General features: G+C 39.5%; 1 protein-coding gene across 1 annotated transcript in view; it reads right to left on the bottom strand.

Annotated features, from left to right (window-relative positions):
• Window positions 1–1,384: 1,384 nt before the first annotated feature.
• Window positions 1,385–20,367, bottom strand: part of Nampt (nicotinamide phosphoribosyltransferase) — a 39,706-nt gene continuing 20,723 nt past the window's right edge. Inside the window, exons 5-11 of the mRNA XM_036206081.1 lie at window positions 16,228–16,386; window positions 15,444–15,580; window positions 12,057–12,282; window positions 10,252–10,371; window positions 6,707–6,847; window positions 5,019–5,153; window positions 1,385–3,305 (exon numbers count right to left, since the gene is read on the bottom strand). Coding sequence (XP_036061974.1) covers window positions 3,195–3,305; window positions 5,019–5,153; window positions 6,707–6,847; window positions 10,252–10,371; window positions 12,057–12,282; window positions 15,444–15,580; window positions 16,228–16,386 — 1,029 coding nt within the window. The 3' untranslated portion in view covers window positions 1,385–3,194. The remainder of the gene's footprint in view (window positions 3,306–5,018; window positions 5,154–6,706; window positions 6,848–10,251; window positions 10,372–12,056; window positions 12,283–15,443; window positions 15,581–16,227; window positions 16,387–20,367) is intronic.

Genomic DNA, 20,367 nt, shown 5'->3' with positions numbered 1-20,367 from the left:
CACAGACACCCCTACCTTGCCCATGCCTGGAGGGGCTGTTCTGTCTCCAATCCTGTGTTCTCCAGACACCTATTCACTCTCTGCATTTCAATGTCCCCAAGTCCCCATGGTCCTAGAAACCACCCCTGCCCCCCGGCTCTTAATAAATAATGGTACTACCATCCAGAGCTGCTGAAGGCAGAAAGGTGGAGCAACCCTCAGCGAACCCTCCTCTCTCATCCTCCAATTCTTTGGAGAAATACCTAGAAGAGGTAGGTTTGGAAATGGCATTATTTGACACACACAGTCAAATTTAACATTTCACTAACAGAACTAAACTTTATTTCCATGTTTATTACATGTTGTCTTTGATGCTGATTACATATTAGAATTGACTTAACATACAACTTGGGAGAAAATTTGTTATTCTCCACTGGATGGGTTAAAAAGAAATGTAAAACTACAAAATACTAGTTTAAGTGAATTCTAAGTTATGGTAAGTACAACAACAAATACCTTGCTATTTTTCTCTAATTCTCCAAGATGGATTTCACTATAAAAGCTTTTTTTCCTAACAGATTATTTCAAGAAAGGCTACTCATAAAAAGTTTTTACTTTAAATATAGGGTACAAATAAGTCTTAACACAAAACTACTTCCTACTTAAAGTTATGAATGGAGGGGGCCTAACTAATGTCAACTGCAAATCTAGTGTCTTAAATCTGTATATGTCCTGCTTTAGTCAGGAAGGGTTAGCCAATCTAAGGGTGACACACAGTACTATTCCATTTGACATTTATGTCAACCACTTGGTACTCAGAATGGAGATGGCCAAATACTGCTTAGTGACAGAAATTAAAAATTCATCAGTTCCAAGGGGACCAGAGCCAAGAGAAATTACTCATTCCACTTCTGGACCCATGTGCACAAATGTTGACTTCTAGTTTTCACCAAATATTTCAAGATAAAACTGGCACGTGGATCTTTTTAAGTCACCGAAGAAAAACACTGCTTAGCATGACAGCAGTGGCAGTTTTGTGTAGAACTCTCTAAGCCTTGTAGCGTTTTGTGATGTTGTGCCTCTCCTTTCTGGAGCAGAGACAAGGCTCTACACAGCTCAGACTGGTTCTGAACAATAATCCTGTTGAGGATCCTTCTCAAGTCCTGGGATTACCTCTGCCTACCACCATACCCACATGTCTTTTTAGTACTACTAGTCTTAGGTACATTTTAATTTTCTCAGGGTCTCAGGTAGCCCAGGCTAGCCTGGAATTTGTTGTGTAGTTCAGGATGATGTTGATTTCTGATCCTCCTGTCTCTGCTTCGGTTCTGGGATTACAGGCATGCACACACCATGCTGAGACTACTTAAATTACATTTTATTTTTTTTTAAGGTCAGTTTAAGATTTTTTTTTTTTTTTTTTTTTGCCGTGTATTATAGGATAAGGATTACTGAAAGTAAGTAAAGCTTTCTGTTCTCCTTAAGTTTTAGGATCACTTGCAAAAACCTTGAACTTACTTCATCAGATTAGTGATATGCTCTCATGTAACTGTTTTAGATGACTTATGGCTTTTAAAATTTCATCTTAACAGCAAGTTGTTAAAACTTTTCAAAATCAGTTTTCTAGTATCAGATTCTTAAATGAGAAAAAAACAATAGAAACTCCATAAAATTCAGCTTTCTTCCTTCCCAGAAAATCCAACATCTCTCTTGAAATGCAAAGGCATGCTCCTTTTCTTAGAACACAGGCCATTGAGCTTTCTCCTTGTGTTCAGTGAACACGGAAGTGAACACTGCAGGCTTTGAGGACTCTTTGGTTTCAACTGAAGTTGCTCTCTCTCTGCCACTGAGAATGTGTAATAAAAATGAAGGAGCAGTGCCAGGCTGGCCTGCAGGCCATCCCACCTTAGGACCCAGGGTCAGGAATTACCTCCAAGTGTCTAGTGTCTAGTTGGATGCAATGGCCAACTCAGGGTCTAGCAGTGAATCACTATGAACATTTTGATGATGGATATTGCAAATTCAGCTACATCTCCGATGAAGAACGATTCTTCTATTAAGAATTGCACTTTCCACTGAGGATAACATCAAGAACTTGCTTACATATTAGTTACTGAGGGTTTAATTTAAAAGTAATAAATGATGTCCATACAGTTTAATATCCAATTTAATTTTTTAAAAACTTAATGAAAATATAACAGAATCAAAACATTTAAAATAAGTGTACTCACTACCCACTCCAGCAATTCATTTAAGTCATACCAACTATAGAATATGAAAAATAAATTCAGAAGTGTAATTACTTTAAAATACACTACTTCCACTTTCAATATTTTACATTTATGTATATATTCTGTAGTGGAAGCAGAAATTCTCTCTAAAAACATTATCTTCTTAAAATCTTGAGGTGCATATTAGAGCCACAGGCAATATCTGACATACAAAATTGCAGAACAGGCCTTTCAAATTTGGCATTTCACTGGTACAATACAATGACCAAGAAATAGAACTATACAATGCCTAGACATCTGAGTATGAACCATAATTCTCTTCAATGTAGAATGACTAACGCATACTCTACAAGGGCAGTGAGGTTAGTATCTCTGTTGGGTATATGTCCTGACATAATTTCCAAATGTACAATAACACAAACAACTTTGTTAAGGCCATGTTTTATTTGCTGATTAATGGACAAAAGGCAATGTAATTTATTTTCAAGTATTTTCTTGAAAGTCTGTGCTCATAAAAATCATGAAAAGTTGGAAACAGACTGTTAAATCACTGAAACTTTAAATATATCTTACACAATCTCATTTGTACAAAAATACAAGTTAAATATAAACATAAAGCAGTCATGGTAATTTATGCAAATCTGTTTTATGTGATCTGTAGTTATATATAAAAGTTTCTTGATTCTGTGATTTGTGAAAAGGTCAACAGCAGATCGAGTCACTATCTATTAGCAAAGGGCCCTAAAAAGCTTACTTTAGCATTAATCTTGTACATGGTTATAAGTATTTCCTAATTTGAAATCTTCTAAACATTGGGAAAAAGAAAATAAAAAGGGCAGTATGTCCATAAACCAACAAATAATCTGGCTGTAATGTGTCATAAACACAAACCCACATGTCTGTACAATGAACATGTTACTCCATACGCACAAGCACACACATAGTGCACGTATGTACACACACACACTGCACAAACAACCAGGCCTAGTGAGGTGCCACGTCCTGCTCGATGTTCAGCTGTGCATTTTTCCTGACTTCATCAAATGAATAGCTTTTTGTCACCTTCCCATTCTTGAAAACCGTATGGAGAAGATCCTGCAGGATGTAAATTTCATCATTAAAAAGACCATCAAATCTTTGAATTGTGCTTTGACCAATTCACCTAAGAGGTCAAACACACAAAGCTGTTCAGAGTGTCCACTTACAATAGTGAGATTACGATAAACATTCTCAGGCCAGTTTTCTTAAAAGAAGTAACAAAACACTAGACACCTCAGCCTTTGTACTACTGAAGAAACATGTTTGCTTCAGAGAACTACAACTGTCCCTGCTAAATTATCCCTCCAGAGCCTGACCAACTGCTTTAACACTGCTTAGACTGGTCAATCTAGAAGTTTAGTAAATTTGTTAGCCATTAAGTTTTGTCCTTAAAAAATGATAAAATCCAAAAACCAAACCCAAGACAGAAACACAGAAAAACAGGCATTGATTTTTTTGGTCTCATTCATAGTGACTGAGTTACACAAAAATTATAGCTGCAAAGTCGTGGAAAAACATCAACAGAGGATGAGGACTGAATTAGTTTCTATATGAAAAATCTACTGAAATTCATTGTTTTCTTACTGTACACATGACATTAACTGGTATCTTATATGCTCCAAATTGCACCTAGATGTAGCATTTTCATTTAAAAATTTCAATATAACCGACCAGGGAATGTTGGTTCTTATCTCTTAACCAAAATGTCTCCATGATCAGAGGTCACCAGCATACTTCTGACTGGACAAGTGTTCGAGCACTTGTTTCCTCTGAATCATTCTCAACTGGCTCTGCTTCCCTCAAGAAGACCCCATTCAGCATAACCTTGGAGCTCCAATTGTTAGGTGAAATTGCTCAAAAAATTGCTGGTGGACTACATAAAGAGATTTCATTCTAAAAGCCTGATCTACAAGTTCATAGTTTTCTTAGAAAGACAGATTACTTTATTAATTCCAGTCCCAAACCTCAAGAATCATAAGGAAATAACATTTTCGTAAGCAGTCATATTTGCACAGTGTCATCAAAGCATTGTCGCAGAACCAGCTGGGGATTTATTTCTGAAGAACATAAGACACTCAAGAGAAGCCTTCCTCTCAAACTGAATCCCTCTCCCATCTAGTGGCTTAGAGATCAGTATCTTTTCACTTTTGAGCATACAAACTTAAGTATACTTGTGCTGAAACCATCAGATCACATGGCCTACTTCAGCATACAAACTATACATTCCTCCCAGTTTGGTTAACTAGAATAAGAAAACTCAGTTATGGCTTTAACCATCAGTTAGTTATGTAATCTGAATCAACCCACTCTATTTCTATGCTAAGATAATTTTTTTTTTTGTCTGTTTTAAGCTCAGAATTCCATGAGATAATCAAATAAGACCAAAGAAAACCTTCTGAAATGATTATTATTAAGTTCTAAAGAAACAATTCCCTTCAAACAGTTTGGAATTTGGCTAGTCCATCCATTATAAAATTACAATATTTTACACTAACACATTAGTTATAGTGTTGAAGAGCAACATTTAAAAAGTATTATTTGCTATGCTTCTCCACAGAGAGCTAACAGTAAGATTAAGACCAAATATACAGAAAGCCCATTAAAGGCCACCAGTATCTATCATGTTAGCTGCTATGTGAAAAAAATAAAATAAATGTCACAAAACTGTTCTGAATGCCATTTGAAAGTATAACACACACAAAAAAACTCTTTTCTTAATTTGAAAAGCCAGTTTACTCCCACTAAAAACTCTAGTCAATGGATACTCACGTGGCCATATTCCTCAAGGTCTCCTTTTCCTTCTTCAAGTGTAACGAAGTTCCCTGCTGGTGTCCTATGTAAAGATAACCGACCCTTTTTTGACCTTTTGTTGGGATCAGCAACTGGGTCCTTAAAGACGTTAACCTGAAATCAAAATTAAGAGAAAAAAGATAAATCAACATACACCAAATGTCTCTAAAAACATGTATACAGCTCAATGCTACACACAAGGTTGGTTAGATCCATAGCTAGAACCAGTTTTTTTTTTATAGTGTATTATATACAAGCTTAAAATGTCTACAGTGTTACATGTAGAATTATATTACTTCACAACTGTTAGAAATATAACCCATTAATTAGCCTGTTTTCCTTCAAAATTGTCATGCTATGGAAACTCAAATCGTAGTTATCTTTTACAGGGTGATTTGGAGAAACATGCCACGTAGGCCTATGTTACAAACTATACGACACACGCGTCTTTACATACTACATAGAGAACTGGAGCATCTAAGATAAAGACGCTCCTGCTCCGCAAGCCTGTCCTTTTGCTGCTTCCTTCGCCTACTAACAGGCTGGGACACAGCCATGAGGTGGGGTGCTGGCCTGACACAGGGACCAAGGCTTGGGAACCTGCTGGGTGTGGTGGGACGAACCTAGAAGCCCAGCACTTAGGAAGCACAGACAAGAGGTCTGCTACAAATTCAAATCCAGCCAGGGCCACACTGCAAGTCCCCAACTCAGAACAGTAAAAACAAACAACTTAAAGAATTTGAAGACAGTACATTTATTCTAGAACCAGAAAGGTAGGAGGCAAAACACTAACGGACGGCAGTGGTGTGGAAGAGCAGGAGCGAAGGCAAGGCAGTCTGTGGTTCTCCAAGGTGGACAGCAGTGCACAGGCTTCCTTCAGGGTTTCATTTATAACCACTGTGTGCATGTGCGTGAAGGTGGTCAAAGTCCAGCTTTAGAGCTGGTTCTCTCCTCCACCTTTAGGTGGGTTCTGGGGATTGAACTCTGGTTGCCAGGCTTGCATGGGAAGTGCCTTTGTCTGCTGAGCCATCTTGCCTGCTCTCTTTTTCAGGGTTCTTAGTTTCCTCTGACCCTGCTCCACACATACTATTCAGCCTTTAAGAGGCTTTGAAAGATTTGGCCCAGCAGTGGTGGCTCACGCCTGTAATCCCAGCATTCGAGAGGCAGAGGCAGGTGGATCTCTGTGAGTTCGAGGCCAGCCTGGTCTACAGAGCTACAGCCTCCAAAGCTACAGAGAAACCCTGTCTCGAAAAACAAAACAAACAAAAAGATTTGAAAGGGATTACTGCCCAGCTATACTATGGTTACTGAACATGATTCTAGTATCAAAATCAGAAGTTCAAACTCTACCCTTGTAAGATATTGACAGTGATTATTACATAGTTGATTATTTTCAGTATATGATAGCCAGGCTAGCTGATAATCTTACCTAAACAGAACCAACTTCTTGATAAAAAGGCATACACCAAAACAATGGCAATGACTGACTAACTCTCTGTCTGAAATCATGTGGTTCCCACATCTCTTCTGTTACTACCTGACATCTTTCTTGGGCAGGACCCATCAACACCCGACAGCCCAACAGCATGCTGTCCTTTGACTATTGCACTCTGTATGTCCTTCCCAGATACACGAACATAACACGAGAAGGAAGTTGAAGGACATACCCCAAGACCATTGGTCACAACATAGCTGCACTTGAAGGAACAATTCAAGAGGTCTCTTGTTAACTTCTGTAGCAGAGCTCCGCCAGAACCAAAGGAGACATTCTCAATACTCCACTTTTTCTGTTTCATTCCCTCTACAATCTAGATTAAAAACAAGCAAACAAATGATCTGGAAGACAATGGAGGTTATTTTCAAATGGCAATACTGTGAACTCCTACAGTTGTTTTGTACCAGTCAATACTTAAGATATACCTAGGCAGGTAATAGTACACATTTTCTTTTTAAAGACCCACTCAGGTTACAATGGGTATGTGGAAGGGGGGTCCACTTGCAGAGTCTCAGTGTACAGTAGTCAGTGCAGTCAGGTTGGGAGTGAAGGAGCAAGAAAACTGGCTACAAATACCTCACAGCAGAAGCTGAAATACTTGCCCCAAATTACTAGACTGTAGGGATTTCTAACCATCACAAAAACATCACATGTAATAGTTGCTCTATGGCACAGGTCAGAGGTTATGGACAGGAGCATATAATACTCACTTGTACTTAACAAGAGTGAGCAGAGTCAATTCAACCTGCCTGGTATCCAGTGCATAAACAAAATTATGCCTGACACTTTAGATGTTATGATTTGACTGGCTCACTGGAAAAGGATGATTATCTGGAGAGACCTGTATGGCAGTTTTTTCCAGAGACGCAGAATTTTAAAACTACAGTGAAGCCTTGTTATCAGTGCCATCTGTGTTTCTCTATGGGGGTTATTGACCAATCATGTCTCTAATTTTATAAACAAAGCCTATCACTTTCACAATAGAAATAATAAGTGAAATTTATTGTTTTTTGAATTTCATGAAAAGCCATGTTCTGTTTAAAAATTCTGTTTAAGAAGAATTTCTGAAGTGATTAAGGTGGAGGCTAGTTATGGCTTTAAAGTGAGTCATTTACATATTCTCTGCCGTACTAAACCTCAAGTTGATTGTTTCTCCTGATTTTCAAAATTGTAAAAGGAATCAAACCCCAAATATCATCATGTGCTAATAATCCAGCACTGACAAATGCAATCATTTTTAAAATTTAAAATCCCAACCATCTGATTCTTATGGGTGTCTCTGTGTGTGTATGTACGTTTTTCTTTTTAAACCAAAATATGTCTTTCAATGAGAAGAATTAAGGAAAAACAGTTTATTTTACAGTGATTCCTTTAGGCTTTATACAGATCTGGTCTTGTGTCTATTGTTCTTCCTGTGGGAGGAAAGGGGATTCTTGTGCTCACAGACAAGCACTAGGGAAGTCAGGAATGTAAACACACAGGACTATCTCTTCAAAGGGAGAGATACATAACCTGCTTTCTACCCAGAAGGCTAGAAGCAGATGTGGTTAATAGCTTAGTGACCTTTGCACTATCTATGTGGCCACAGCTTGCCAATCTATAGAACCTATCTTTATGGAAGGTGTCACAAGTAGTTAATCTACAGACCCCATCTTTATGGAAGCTGTCACATGTACTTTATAAAGAATGTGTTGCCGGGAGGTGATGGCGCAAGCCTTTAATCCCAGCACTCGGGAGGCAGAGCCAGGTGGATCTCTGTGAGTTCGAGGCCAGCCTGGGCTACAGAGTGAGATCCAGGAAAGGCGCAAAGCTACACAGAGAAACCCTGTCTCGAAAAAGCAAAAGAATGTCTTAGGCTTTATTGTGCACACAGGATTGAGCTATTTATCACCAGAAAAAAATTCCCCCAAATTGTGCCATGCTCAAATATTCCTAAAATAAAGTACTTGGGATCAAACTCTTGATGTTTGAATCAACACTGGCTACTTAGTTGTTTTGAACTGAACTACTTTCTTGTCTCCTTAAGTGGTCACAAAGAGACCCCCTCTACTTCCCAGGGACAGGCACATGGAGATCAAACAGCTTCAGGCCCACCACCAGATGTGCAGTGGTGAAGAGGAGAGCCTCACACCATGGTATGTGAGCTCCATTTTTTTCCACTGCAGAACCAGTCAAAAACCATTCACACACAAGCCAGAAGAAAAAGAAATCAAGGTAGAAGTAAATGGACGAACTATCACTATTACTGCACAATCCACCTTTGTGTTTCATTCCAAGGTGTTTAGTTCAGATTTAATGATCTGTGACCATCACTTGTATGAATCATGCTCCAGTGAGCAAGTGCTTTTCACATATTACATCTTTATGTAGGTCAAAACTCATTTGTTCTTAACATTTACATAAAATCAGTGTCTTCTAGCAAGCCTCTGAATCGGAGTTGTGATTCACAGAAGAAACATACAAGGGATGTAGACAGAAGGGTTTAAGATAAGGGTGCAGGACAGCTGACAGGAAGGGAAAGCTGCACTGACCTGTACATAAGACTACAAGATAAAACAACATGAGAATAAAAGCTTTGGAAATCTGCTAGAATGCAAAGAAATCCTCCTTTTTGTGGACTTAGAAGAGTCAGTGCTATTTTAATGACTTTAGTAAGTCATTCTGGTGGAGAGAGTCTAACAGTACCCAAGGAAATCAAGTACCCAGGACACCAACAGAAACAGACACTGTATTTTGTCTCAGGAATGAGATTTTTTTGCCTCTTTTCTTAGGTAGATTTGTTCTGGTTCACAGCAGAAGTTAGAGCAGCATGCCACATGAGGACAATGAATGTTGACAGGGAAATCTAAGAGTGAGGCTGTGAGTTAAGGAGAGAAGATGGTTTGTGGGGTGAAGTAACCCTCCATGATCAAAATTAAGGACTCTGATTAACATATATAGAGGGAACCTGTTAAGATGACTTGCTTTTCCTGTTTCTAAAACCATATATGACTAATTTCCAACATGAAAAAAATCAAAATCCTCTAGGTATGGGTTTCTTCTACCTACTTCCCTAAACTGCTTTGCTTTGAGAGCCAGTTTAAGATATTCTTCCTATACCCATGAGTGCATCAACAGAGGACTACTTGTCACATACAGGTTAGCTTCAGCTGTCAGCCCTACACAAGCCTGGAGTCACAGGGAGGGAGAACTTCAACTAAGAACTACTCAGATCACACTGGCCAGAGGTCGTGTGGCTGAGGGGCATTTTCTTATTGCTAACAGATGCAGGAAGGCCCAGCCCACTGTGAACAGTGCCATTTCCAGAGAGGTGGGTGGTACTAAGGAAGGTAGCTGAGGGAGGGGGTCTAGAACAATCAAATGCCCACCCCTATCCCTGTGAGTTCACAGACCACCTGAGCTAGATAATCCTTCACTGAGACTCTGTTCCCAAGTGACTCTACTCTTATATGTACTTTGAGTTCCTCCAACAAAAGCCTTTACTCTGTTTCTCTTTAGAAACACGACAGAAGGTGATTACTGAGGCCTGGAGAGTCTGTGCTGGCTGGTATGTCTGTATTGCAAGCTACTATTATTTCTAAACACCAAAGACATTTACCATCAAAAATATTCCAAATAAGACTCACAATTACATTTAAATTTTAATGGGCTACTTATGAATAACAAGGAGCTGTTTCAGGAATGGGGATTTCCTTACTGTGAGACTCAATACATCACCTCCTGTAAAGTGTTGATATCCACTCCATCTCCCTGGATGACTCTCAGATATGGTGGCAGCAACTTGTAGCCCTTTGAGTTCTCAGTGACAGGAAACTTCTTGCCTAAAATATCTAAGACCTGCATGAAAAAACAGGACACAAGTAACTAAAATGGGGGGGAGGGCTTCCCAAGCTAAGCATTATTTTTCCTTATTAAATAATTTTGAGAATACAAAAATTCAATTACTTAAACAATCTTAAACCACATATACACCTTTCTGAAATTAGGTTCCAATGCCTTTCAACTACATTAGAAAAACATATGTGCTTTTCTATTTCATCAATTTATATCATTGCTGGTTGGTGGTGGCGCACGCCTTTGATCCCAACACTCGGGAGGCAGAGCCAGGCAGATCTCTGTGAGTTTGAGGCCAGCCTGGGCTACAAAATGAGTTCCAGGAAAGGCGCAAAGCTACACAGAGAAACCCTGTCTCGAAAAACCAAAATTTGTATCATTAAAGTAGCACAAAACAGGTTTTTTTTCCTTCACATCTTTCACATTATACAGATTCAATTAAGAGAATCCCTAATATTGAAACAACATATGTTTTAAAGAAGAATGTAAGGTCTGACACAGCAAACTCATAATTAGCCTTGATTTGGACTGTTCTGCTTGTGGCCGACAGTTCTGTTTGATTTACACTTGTCTGACATTTGAGTCAAAATAAGATGGAAACAAGGCACACATGACATCATTTGTCCAATGCGCCATTGACGCTAACATGCATGATATCTGAGCCACTCTACGCAATGACTGCTGCTCAACATTTTATCACAGATCAAACCCTTAAACACAGATTTGAACTTGATCAGGAAAACTTGGTCAGGGGCACAGAAGACCTATCAGCCAAATCCCCTTCCCATAATAATCACTTCCTTTCCTGACATAAATTGCTTAACGATCCTAATAAAATTCCATGTAAATTACTTTATTATAACTATCACAATGGAAATATAAAAGCTGTTTAGTTTGTCAAAAGTGAAATACTTCAGACTAAGACACTGAGCCTGGGCTGTTTACAGAATTAAAAAAGACCTTTAATCTGTCCCCACTTCCTACAAGTGAGTGAGTGACAAGCCATCTGCTCATTAGCTGAGAACAGTTGTACAGGAAGGCTCCAGACAGAAGGCCTAAGCTGTTTCCATGTTTCTCAGCCTTGGTGGGTCATTACCTCCTTCACAACAGAGATGGTAAGAGCCACCGGAGGTGACTTTTTTTTTTTTTCCCCTGATGAGATTAAAGAAAACATTTTGGTGTAAAGCACCAAACAGTAGTTCTCTAACAGAATGCATCAATTAACTCCTGCTGGGATGAGTATTTTGTAAAACAGGCAAATCAAGCCCTGAGCACTAAAAAGGCAGCTCTGCTTAAACAGTTCTAGTCCTAGTCAAGCATGACTTGAAAAACAGTTTTGAATTCTTTTCATTCTTTATTACCCTGAACATATACCTTCTGTACTAACAACTTCAAAGTTGTAACAACGATTTCTAATAAACGTAATAAACCATAAATAAGCTGATTAAAGCACAAGCCTGATTAAGATGGTAATGCTATTAATTCTGAAGGCACATAAGGAAGTGTTCAGTGGCCTCTAATTGTCTACTTGACAATATATAAATAAACTAACCTCTATTTCCTTTCTTGGCAATTATATGGGACCTTGGGCAATCTACTTTCCTAGAAAGTCTTGAAATGATGTGTATACAAATGAGAAGTGCTGGAGCAGCTGGTGTACAGGCATCTTAATATACATTACAGTTTACCTTCAATACGGTGTCAAGTGGATTTCCAGAATCAGGTCTGATGATCAGTGGTGCCTCTGTACTTCTTGATACTATTAAATGTCTTAGGTCTTCACCCCATATTTTCTCACAAGCATTGTAAATGTCATAGCTATCGCTGACCACAGACACAGGCACTGATGAGAACTGTGTTACTATGTGTTCAAAAGCATCTTTCTCATGGTCTTTCCCCCAAGCTGTTATGGTACTAGAAAACAAAGGGAAAAAGACAGATTTACTCAGGCAAACATGTGACCTACGTCTGAAGCATCATTAACCACCTTCTTCACTATATCACACCATCACTGTCACAGAGAAGGGATCCAGTTTAATAAGTGCACATCAGAAAGCAAATAAAATATCTGGGCCAAACCACTCCTTGGCCAATTTGTTTTTAACACTACAAGTTAACTATATTCAGCTTAGTAGTTATTATTACTTATCTCTCAAATCAATGTTAACCAAGTATAAACTGGGTTTTGTTCAGCCTCCTTCAGCCTAACCAGAATCAGTGCCTGCAGCCTTCCACACTTCATGCCAGGACGTTAGGAAACACTTCCTTTGGCCAGGCAAGACAAGCACTTGGTTCTTTTCTGTGAATCTCTGGAACTGTACACCAAGAGATAGATATGTCTTCTTTACTTTTTAAAATCTTATACTTAAAAGCAATTATTTATACTTTATCATAGTATATACAATCAAGTAACTATACCTATCTTAAAATGTCTACCTAACAATTTTTTTACTCATTAGTATGTGTTCAAGGAGCAAAAATCTTAACAGTTAGTTTGGGCATAATATAATTTAAGATAGAAAACAAAACAAAGTTTCTATTAGAAAAGAATGACTTACGATTTTTGCAATGACCTCATTTTTTTTTTACTAAAGGGATTAATGTTAAATTATAAGATTTTTGTTGATTAATATATGTTAGTTAAAAATTCTTAAGCACAATTACACATAACTTTAAATATTATTATCATTTTCTTTTGGCCAATCTATTTTTCTTTTCCTCTTATTTTCTAGACTTTTCCCCTAACAAAATAATGCAAAGTAGATTATCCCACCCGACTTATTGTAAAGCTTATGTAGTTATAAGGTTACTTCAAAACTGGTTAAAAGAACTTGCTGATTTTGATCTGGACTATCCTCCAAGTGCTCGTGTGCTGAAGGCCCAGTTACTGGGGCTAATGGAAGGTGGTACAAACTTGGGGGTCTACTTGCAGAAAGGTCACTGAAGGTGCCCCACAAAGGGCACTCAGAAGCCGCCTCGTCCCTTCCCCTTTCCTCTGCGCTTCCTTGCTGCCACAAGGGAGCACACACACAAGCCTGCCCTGCTCTTCTTCATGATGGTTCCGTCTTGCCTTGCCACAGGCCCAGTGGTGGGACTGAGCAACTAAGGAAGCCCTAGGAGACGCTCCTTGATTTTAGACTCATGGTATACTCATGCACTTATTACTTCAGCACTTATTCAGCTGATAGCCTACCATGTGATTACGTTAAATTTTCAAAAGATATGGGTATAGACAAAAACTCAAATAACTTTCATCAGTTATCACCCATACTTTTCTGTTTCTTAATGCTAAAACTTTTATGAAAAATTATTCCAAGGGTCTCACCATACAGCAATGTCCTTAATATTAGCTACATCGATTCCCCTGAATCACATTTCAAATAATCTATTTTTATTTCATGTTTATCGAACTTCTTTCCATTCATTTTGCCACCTAGCTCTGGACCTTACTCCTCAAGACTACTGTTTCCTATACTATTTCCTAGAAAGGCTAGATGCTAGCTTTTCTATTTGACTGCCATCAAAATAACCTAAAAGCTATTTCCAATATCATTTGCTCAAAACTTTGGGATCTACTTCTTTCTGAAATGCCTAATTAATAGTAAACTAGAACTAAATATATAACCACAGCATTTGGGAAATGGAGGCAGGAGAATCTAGAGCTCAAATTACTGTTTGAAGCCAGCTTGGGCTACATGAGACTCTGTATTTAAAAACAAACAAATAAACAAGTCAGCATGATGTGCACACAGTGAACACGCAACATGAAAATGAACCTGAAGGCTCTTAAAATTAACCTTTACCCAACTTCTCAATCTACTTTTAACGTATCTGCTTCAGCTCTTATCTCCTAACGCATACATATACTCCTCATAATGCTTGGTAGGTAGTAAGATATGAAAAAGTACTACTCAAAAATGCTCAATCAAATTTTATTATTTCCTTAAGAAGTCAAGACTTCACACACTGTCTCTATAAAAGCTGTTTTGATCCTGTCAGTGGATATGAACCTTCCTTGAGACTACTGTGAACACCTCTTTAAATAAAAGTTCTTAGCAGAGCAGACTGTTACCAGTGAGGGGTCAGCTTTGTATCTTTCTGTCCCTCACAGCACTCAGCAGAGGGCCTCACACACCAAAGATGGTGAGTTAAATGCATGAGAGACAAAGCTCAGCTTATTTTATACTCAAACATATAAAGACCTTTAAGCATTCCTGAATGACTGTAGTAAATAGGGCTAAGAACCAGAAACAAGGATTGACATATACTTACTACACACCATGTTTACTTTCTTTTCTTCTGCTTTTTTTGGTTTTTTGAGACAGGGTTTCTCTGTGCTTGCTGTTCTGGAACTCACTCTGTAGACCAGGCTGGCCTCAAACACAGAGATCCACCTGCCTCTGGCTCCCAAGTGCTGGGATTAAAGGCGTGCACCACCACCGCCAAGCTATGCTATTTACTTTCAATAAAGGGACTCTAGAACCAGACGGGCTGCAATCTGGATTATAATTTCCTAGTGTACCTTGAGATGGTTTTTAGTAAGAGTAAATAAGTAAATACAAGAGAATCAGAACACCCCCCGCCCCCGCCGCTTTCCATTAAAATGGCTTACTTATCTAGAATCTGGGTCCAGATGACAATTTCCTGGGCAAAGGTAGGGAGATCACAAAGAAAAGCAGAGAAAGTAACCAGTACTTACAGTGTTTCTAGACTTCACTAATGAAGAAAAAGCTATTTGCATATACAGTGCAGCAAATGAAAAACTATTCCTTAAAATAAAAACAATAGTGTTGGAAAATGTGCTTCGATTCTTTTACTAGAGTGGTTCAAAATCCTAGCCCTGCCTGAGAGTAACTGATCTTTATAAAATGTGTAAGTACTCAATTTGTACTGTTTATTCCATGAAAGTTTATTTAGCATCTGGCTCTGTTGTCAAGTAAGGTGTTGCTGAGTTACACATAACAAATTCAAACCAAGTTTTAGAAAGCAATTTTGTTTGTTTGCAGGGCCAGAGATAGGATCAGGGGCCTTGTGCATGCAAGGCAAGTATTCAACGAGAACAGACTCAATTTTACCTGTGCTCTGCCGCTGGAACAGAATAGCCTGGAACAGGATCTTTTGTTCCGTAGTATTTTTTAATTAGAGCAATTCCTGCCACTGTATCTGTTCCTTTGAAGTTAACCAAATGAGCGGAAGCTCCTATGCCAGCAGTCTGAAAGATCAACCACAAACCAAAAATCAAAACAGGCGCTAACACCCCGTCTGCCTCATCCCATTCCCACTGCGACTGCTTTCCTCCACACTTGTGCTGCACTCGTCTGCCTACCCTCCACCTAATATATAAAGACCCGGAACAAGTATTTAGAGGTAAATTCCATGTAGTGACAAGACACACAGTAGGTATTTAGTTATCTGTTGACTAAGACTCCAGAGTTGCAAGAAATGGCCTACTTAAAACAGGTTCAGTCCAGTGACATTCTGAGAAGCTGGCAGTGGCTTCTCACCTTGGTTTGGATGAGAAAGCTCTCTATAGACGCAGACATCCCCAACTCATGGTCGTGTTTGGGGAGGGTTAGGAAGGGCAGCCTTGTTGGAGGAAGCACTGGAAGAGGTTTCAAGAGTTGAAAGCCCACGACACTTCTGGTTTTCTCACTCTGCTGCATGCTTACATTTGAAAATGTGAGCTCTGGGCTCCCTGCTCCTCCTGTCACACCTCGGCCTACCTGCCATGACTGGCTCTCAAAAACTTTCTTCCATCTGTTGCTTTTGATAATGATGTTTTCTCACAATAACAGAAGTAGCTAATACACCCACCAACAATTCACATTGTATTATATGAGATTCATTTTGGTTTCTTACCTCTTGTGAAGAGACTCCTCTGTAACCAAAATCATGTAACTTGTATTCCAGACCATCTAAATTACCAGAAGTTTCTAACAAGTATTTGGCCAATATTTTCTTCTGCTCTCTCGAATTTGTGGCCACTGTAATTGGATACCAGGACTGAACAAGAATAGTCTGTAACAAAAAAATTAACTGCATTATTAACATAAAATCCAGGTTCCTTCTGGGGAAATTATGGCTTCCTTCTGGACTTCTCAGGAAAAGGATGCTCACTGCAGATGCAGCCACTGACCAACTGCTGTAAGCAGCAGAGCTAAGTGAGACTCTTAAGTCTCAAACAGACAACTCCAACCAAAAGCTTTGATTTAAACTGCAATCTGCCATGGATGGGCAGTTTAATACTTGATGCCAAGACAACTGTCACATTGTCCTAAATGCCTCAGTACTTATTCTTGATTCCTTTACTTGTGTGGGCCAGCACCAAATGGACCTATGAACTAGCCCTGACTTACAGACTCTAAGAAGTACCTACTTAAAGCAGTCATGTCTTTAGTCCTTTAGACCGACTCGGTTCTAGCAGTGTTATCTATGATAGCAGAGACCCGTGATTACATCCTTAGCTTTACAAAGCTGTCGGAAGAAAGCTATGGGAAGTGTTTATGTGAGGAAGTGTTAGAATTGCTAGGCTCTCCCTTTCTTGTAAGAGCTATTCTTCATTTTTTTTCTTGTCTGCCAGGAAACTCCAAATTCAGGCTGATGTTTAACCGTTCGAATCATAATAGTTACTCTAGCTTGGGAATTTACTACTTCATTCTAGGATGTTAAATCTCCATTTTCACTTTCTATGCCTGATGGTATATTATCAGAAGCAGCTTCCAATCTACTTTAGAAAAAGCTAAGATATCATTACTAATGATATCTGAGCTGGACTAAAAAGATAGTTCATTTCTGATACAAATTTTATCAAGCAAAATTTTATAAACTTACTAAACATAAGCCAAGTGATCAGTAAATGAAACCAATGGAAAGAGATTATTTAATCTTAGACATGACAATCGGTTCATCTAAAAAGCAAACTCCTGTGGCTTTAGATTGCTGTGGCTGAATCAAAAGAGCCCTCCAAGCTCCTCTCCTCATCTGAAGCTCTAATCCTCATCCCTTGGTTCTGGGCTATCCCGTGATCAATCATGTCTCTCTGTCTCTCAGATTATGTGACTTCTACACCCAGTTGCAAGGTCTTGAAGCTTCCTACACTGGTTTACTTAGAACTCCTGTGCAGTAAAGCACCCTTGATTTGTAAGAGCCAACAGTTTCAGCTAATGAAGTGAAGGCCCCAGCTTAGCTGAATGTGAGTATTTAAATCCAAGCAGGACCCACTAAAGAACATCTGGGGAGTCACACAACCACGGGGAACAAGAGCTGTGTGAAGCTCCTGTCTGGGGACAGTTGTTAGACAGCAGCGCTACCACACCTCTCATCTCTGACACAGACTCCTCCTCTGACTCCACTGCCAATCATGAGCCTCCTCACTCTGAAGTGTCAGGCTGCAGTGACCTGCATTTCACACTGTCACTGGATGTCATTCCAAGGCGGACTTCAGACAGGTTCTACCATCCTTTACAAACTAACTAGTTACTTTCAATTTCTAGATCTAAGTCAGCCTTGAACTTGCCATACTCCTGCTTGTCTAGCTCCTCACAAACTTTAATTACCATCTACTTCCTACAAGGTATGGGAAGGAATGGCAATTCAAGCAGAGTTGAGGTCTTCCGTGATCTTGCCATGTTTACCCCCTTAAACACTTCTCTCTCACTACAGCTTTTACTTTCAGACTGCACCCTCTGCTGAACTATGCACCCCTCAGTCCTACCACCCCTTACCACCCCTCCCCCAATTTTATGATTCCTTGGACAGAATTACCCTTTCTTCTGGTACCAATTCAAGCATGTATTTTTCATGATATTCATGGTTAGCTAACAAACTGCCACTCTCCCATAGAGGCCCTTAATAAGGTATATCTTACTCTTAATTTTTGTGCCAAGCACCTTGGTGAGTGGTGGATGGATATTTAAATTATACTTACTTGCTGAATCAAATTTAATCAGCTCCCCATTTGTTTGTTTTCTAGAGTCTCCCTATGTAGCCCTGGCTGGTCTCAAACTCGAGGAGTGCTGTGATTAAGCGTGTTGACCACCGTCCCCAGCTCATCTCTGCACTATAATTAAGCTCAGTTGTCACTTTTCTCCAAGAGTGCGACAAACCCGAGAACCTCCGGGTCCCCAAGGAGGGAAACAACTGTCAGACACAGTGCCCTGCAGAACACCATTTCCTCTCCACACGCCAGCTGCTGGAACCCCTCCCCTTGAAAAAGACACGGAGGTGGAAGAAGCAAAGGGTAGAGGGGGCAAGTTAGTTCGGGCTAATCCAAGGTCTAATGAAGAAGTGGGCTTTCATGGCAACTTTTCCAAATAGCAATATGCCCACACGTATCAAGACAGTTTTTAGCTTTCCTTTCAGAGGCGCTTACTTACATACCACTTACATAACTGAAATGGTGTGGCTAGTCACCTATCTGCTCACTTGGCAAGCCTCAGTTTCCCCATCTTTAAAATGGCATTTCATTAGTATAATCTTTTAATATCATCTGTTAGTACCAGAAGGGTTTCACTGTTTGTTGGTCAGAAGGAAGTGTCTGGTCTAATGTGCTTGCTCCTCAGCCCCCTTGTATGCCCGAGACACTTTTTATGAAATATTTGTTTAACTATGCAAAGATGTGTTGCTGTTTTACCTTACCTACCTAAGGCACTTGACTGGTCTAATAAAAAGGAGAATGGCCAATAGCAAGGGAGTAGGTACAGGAGGAACTTCCTGGCAGGGAGAGTTAAGTAGGAGAGAAATTCAGGCTTGGGGAAGAAAGAAAAGGAGACAGCCAGACAAGGAGGAAGCAAGAAAGCAGGACATACAAAAGAAAGAAAAGTAAAAGGCTCACAGGGAAAAAAACATAGATGAATAGAAACAGGTTAAATTAAAAGAGCAAGTGGGACAAGGCTAAGCCAAGGCCAAGCATTCATAATTAATAATAAGCCCCCATATCAGCCCAAAGTAAATTCCAACTACATGTGGCCTTGCAAGCTTTCTGCGTGGTTACTGGAGAAAGGAACTCAGATCCTCACACTGGTGCAGCCAATACTTTTACCACTGAGCCATCTCCATAGCCCCATATGTTTAATAATTTTTAATTAAAACTCGTATTTATCAAGAGGGAGAGGAATAAATGCTAATTATGTATTGTTAACTATCACTCTAAGCTGTCAGAACTTTTTTTAACTTTGTGGTTTCTTAGTAAAATATACCAAAGACAACAACAGTCATTAAATAACCATTTTCAGAAGAGGATAAAGGAAAACTCTTAAGGGCAAGGTGAAGTAGTAAATATTTAATCACTTTTTTCTTTTTTCATTTTCAAGTGTGTGGAGTGTGTGTGTGTGCGTGTGTGTGTGCGCGCACACGTGCATGTGTGTGAAGCACCTGAGCTTCATGCTGGGAATCATTCTGGACTGCTCTTCCATTTTACTCATTGACACAGGTCTCTCAAACAAACCCAGAGCTAGTCTCCCAGGCCAGCTTGCTCAGCACGTGCCACTTCATTGCTGCTGGCCAGGTCATTTCCTCCACAGATGCACTGCACAGTAATCCATCAAGAAGCCAGAGATCACATTATCATCAAAATGTAAAGCAACCCGAAATACCTATGACATACGTGCCCTTGTTTTAGATTCAGAAGTTAAACAGTACAAACACAGAATGTCTGTACTTAGGTTAGAAGCTGAAAAATTCATTGAAAAATCAGTGAATGAATCGACTCTTACTGCAACAGAATGTCCAACAGAAACCTGCAGTGATTACTTGCCTGATTTTGCTCTAAGCCAGTACACATGGAGAATGTCAGGGGATTAGTGTGGCAGCTGTTTGGGAGGCTAAAGCAAGAGGACAGCCAACTCAAGGCCTGTCTGAACAACCTAGTAAGGCCTTGCCTCAAGAAATTTTTTGGGAAAAAGGGGTAGAGGTGTAATTTAGTGGAAGGTTGCTTAGTGTGCACTAAGCCCTAGATTCTAGTCCCAGTACCAAAAGAAAAAGAATTGTAGGACAGATGTC

Source organism: Onychomys torridus, chromosome 14, assembly GCF_903995425.1.
Source record: "Onychomys torridus chromosome 14, mOncTor1.1, whole genome shotgun sequence".
NCBI classification, from domain to species: domain Eukaryota; kingdom Metazoa; phylum Chordata; class Mammalia; order Rodentia; family Cricetidae; genus Onychomys; species Onychomys torridus.
Note: the sequence above shows the minus strand (reverse complement) of the source record. Positions and strands in the feature narration are given on the sequence as shown.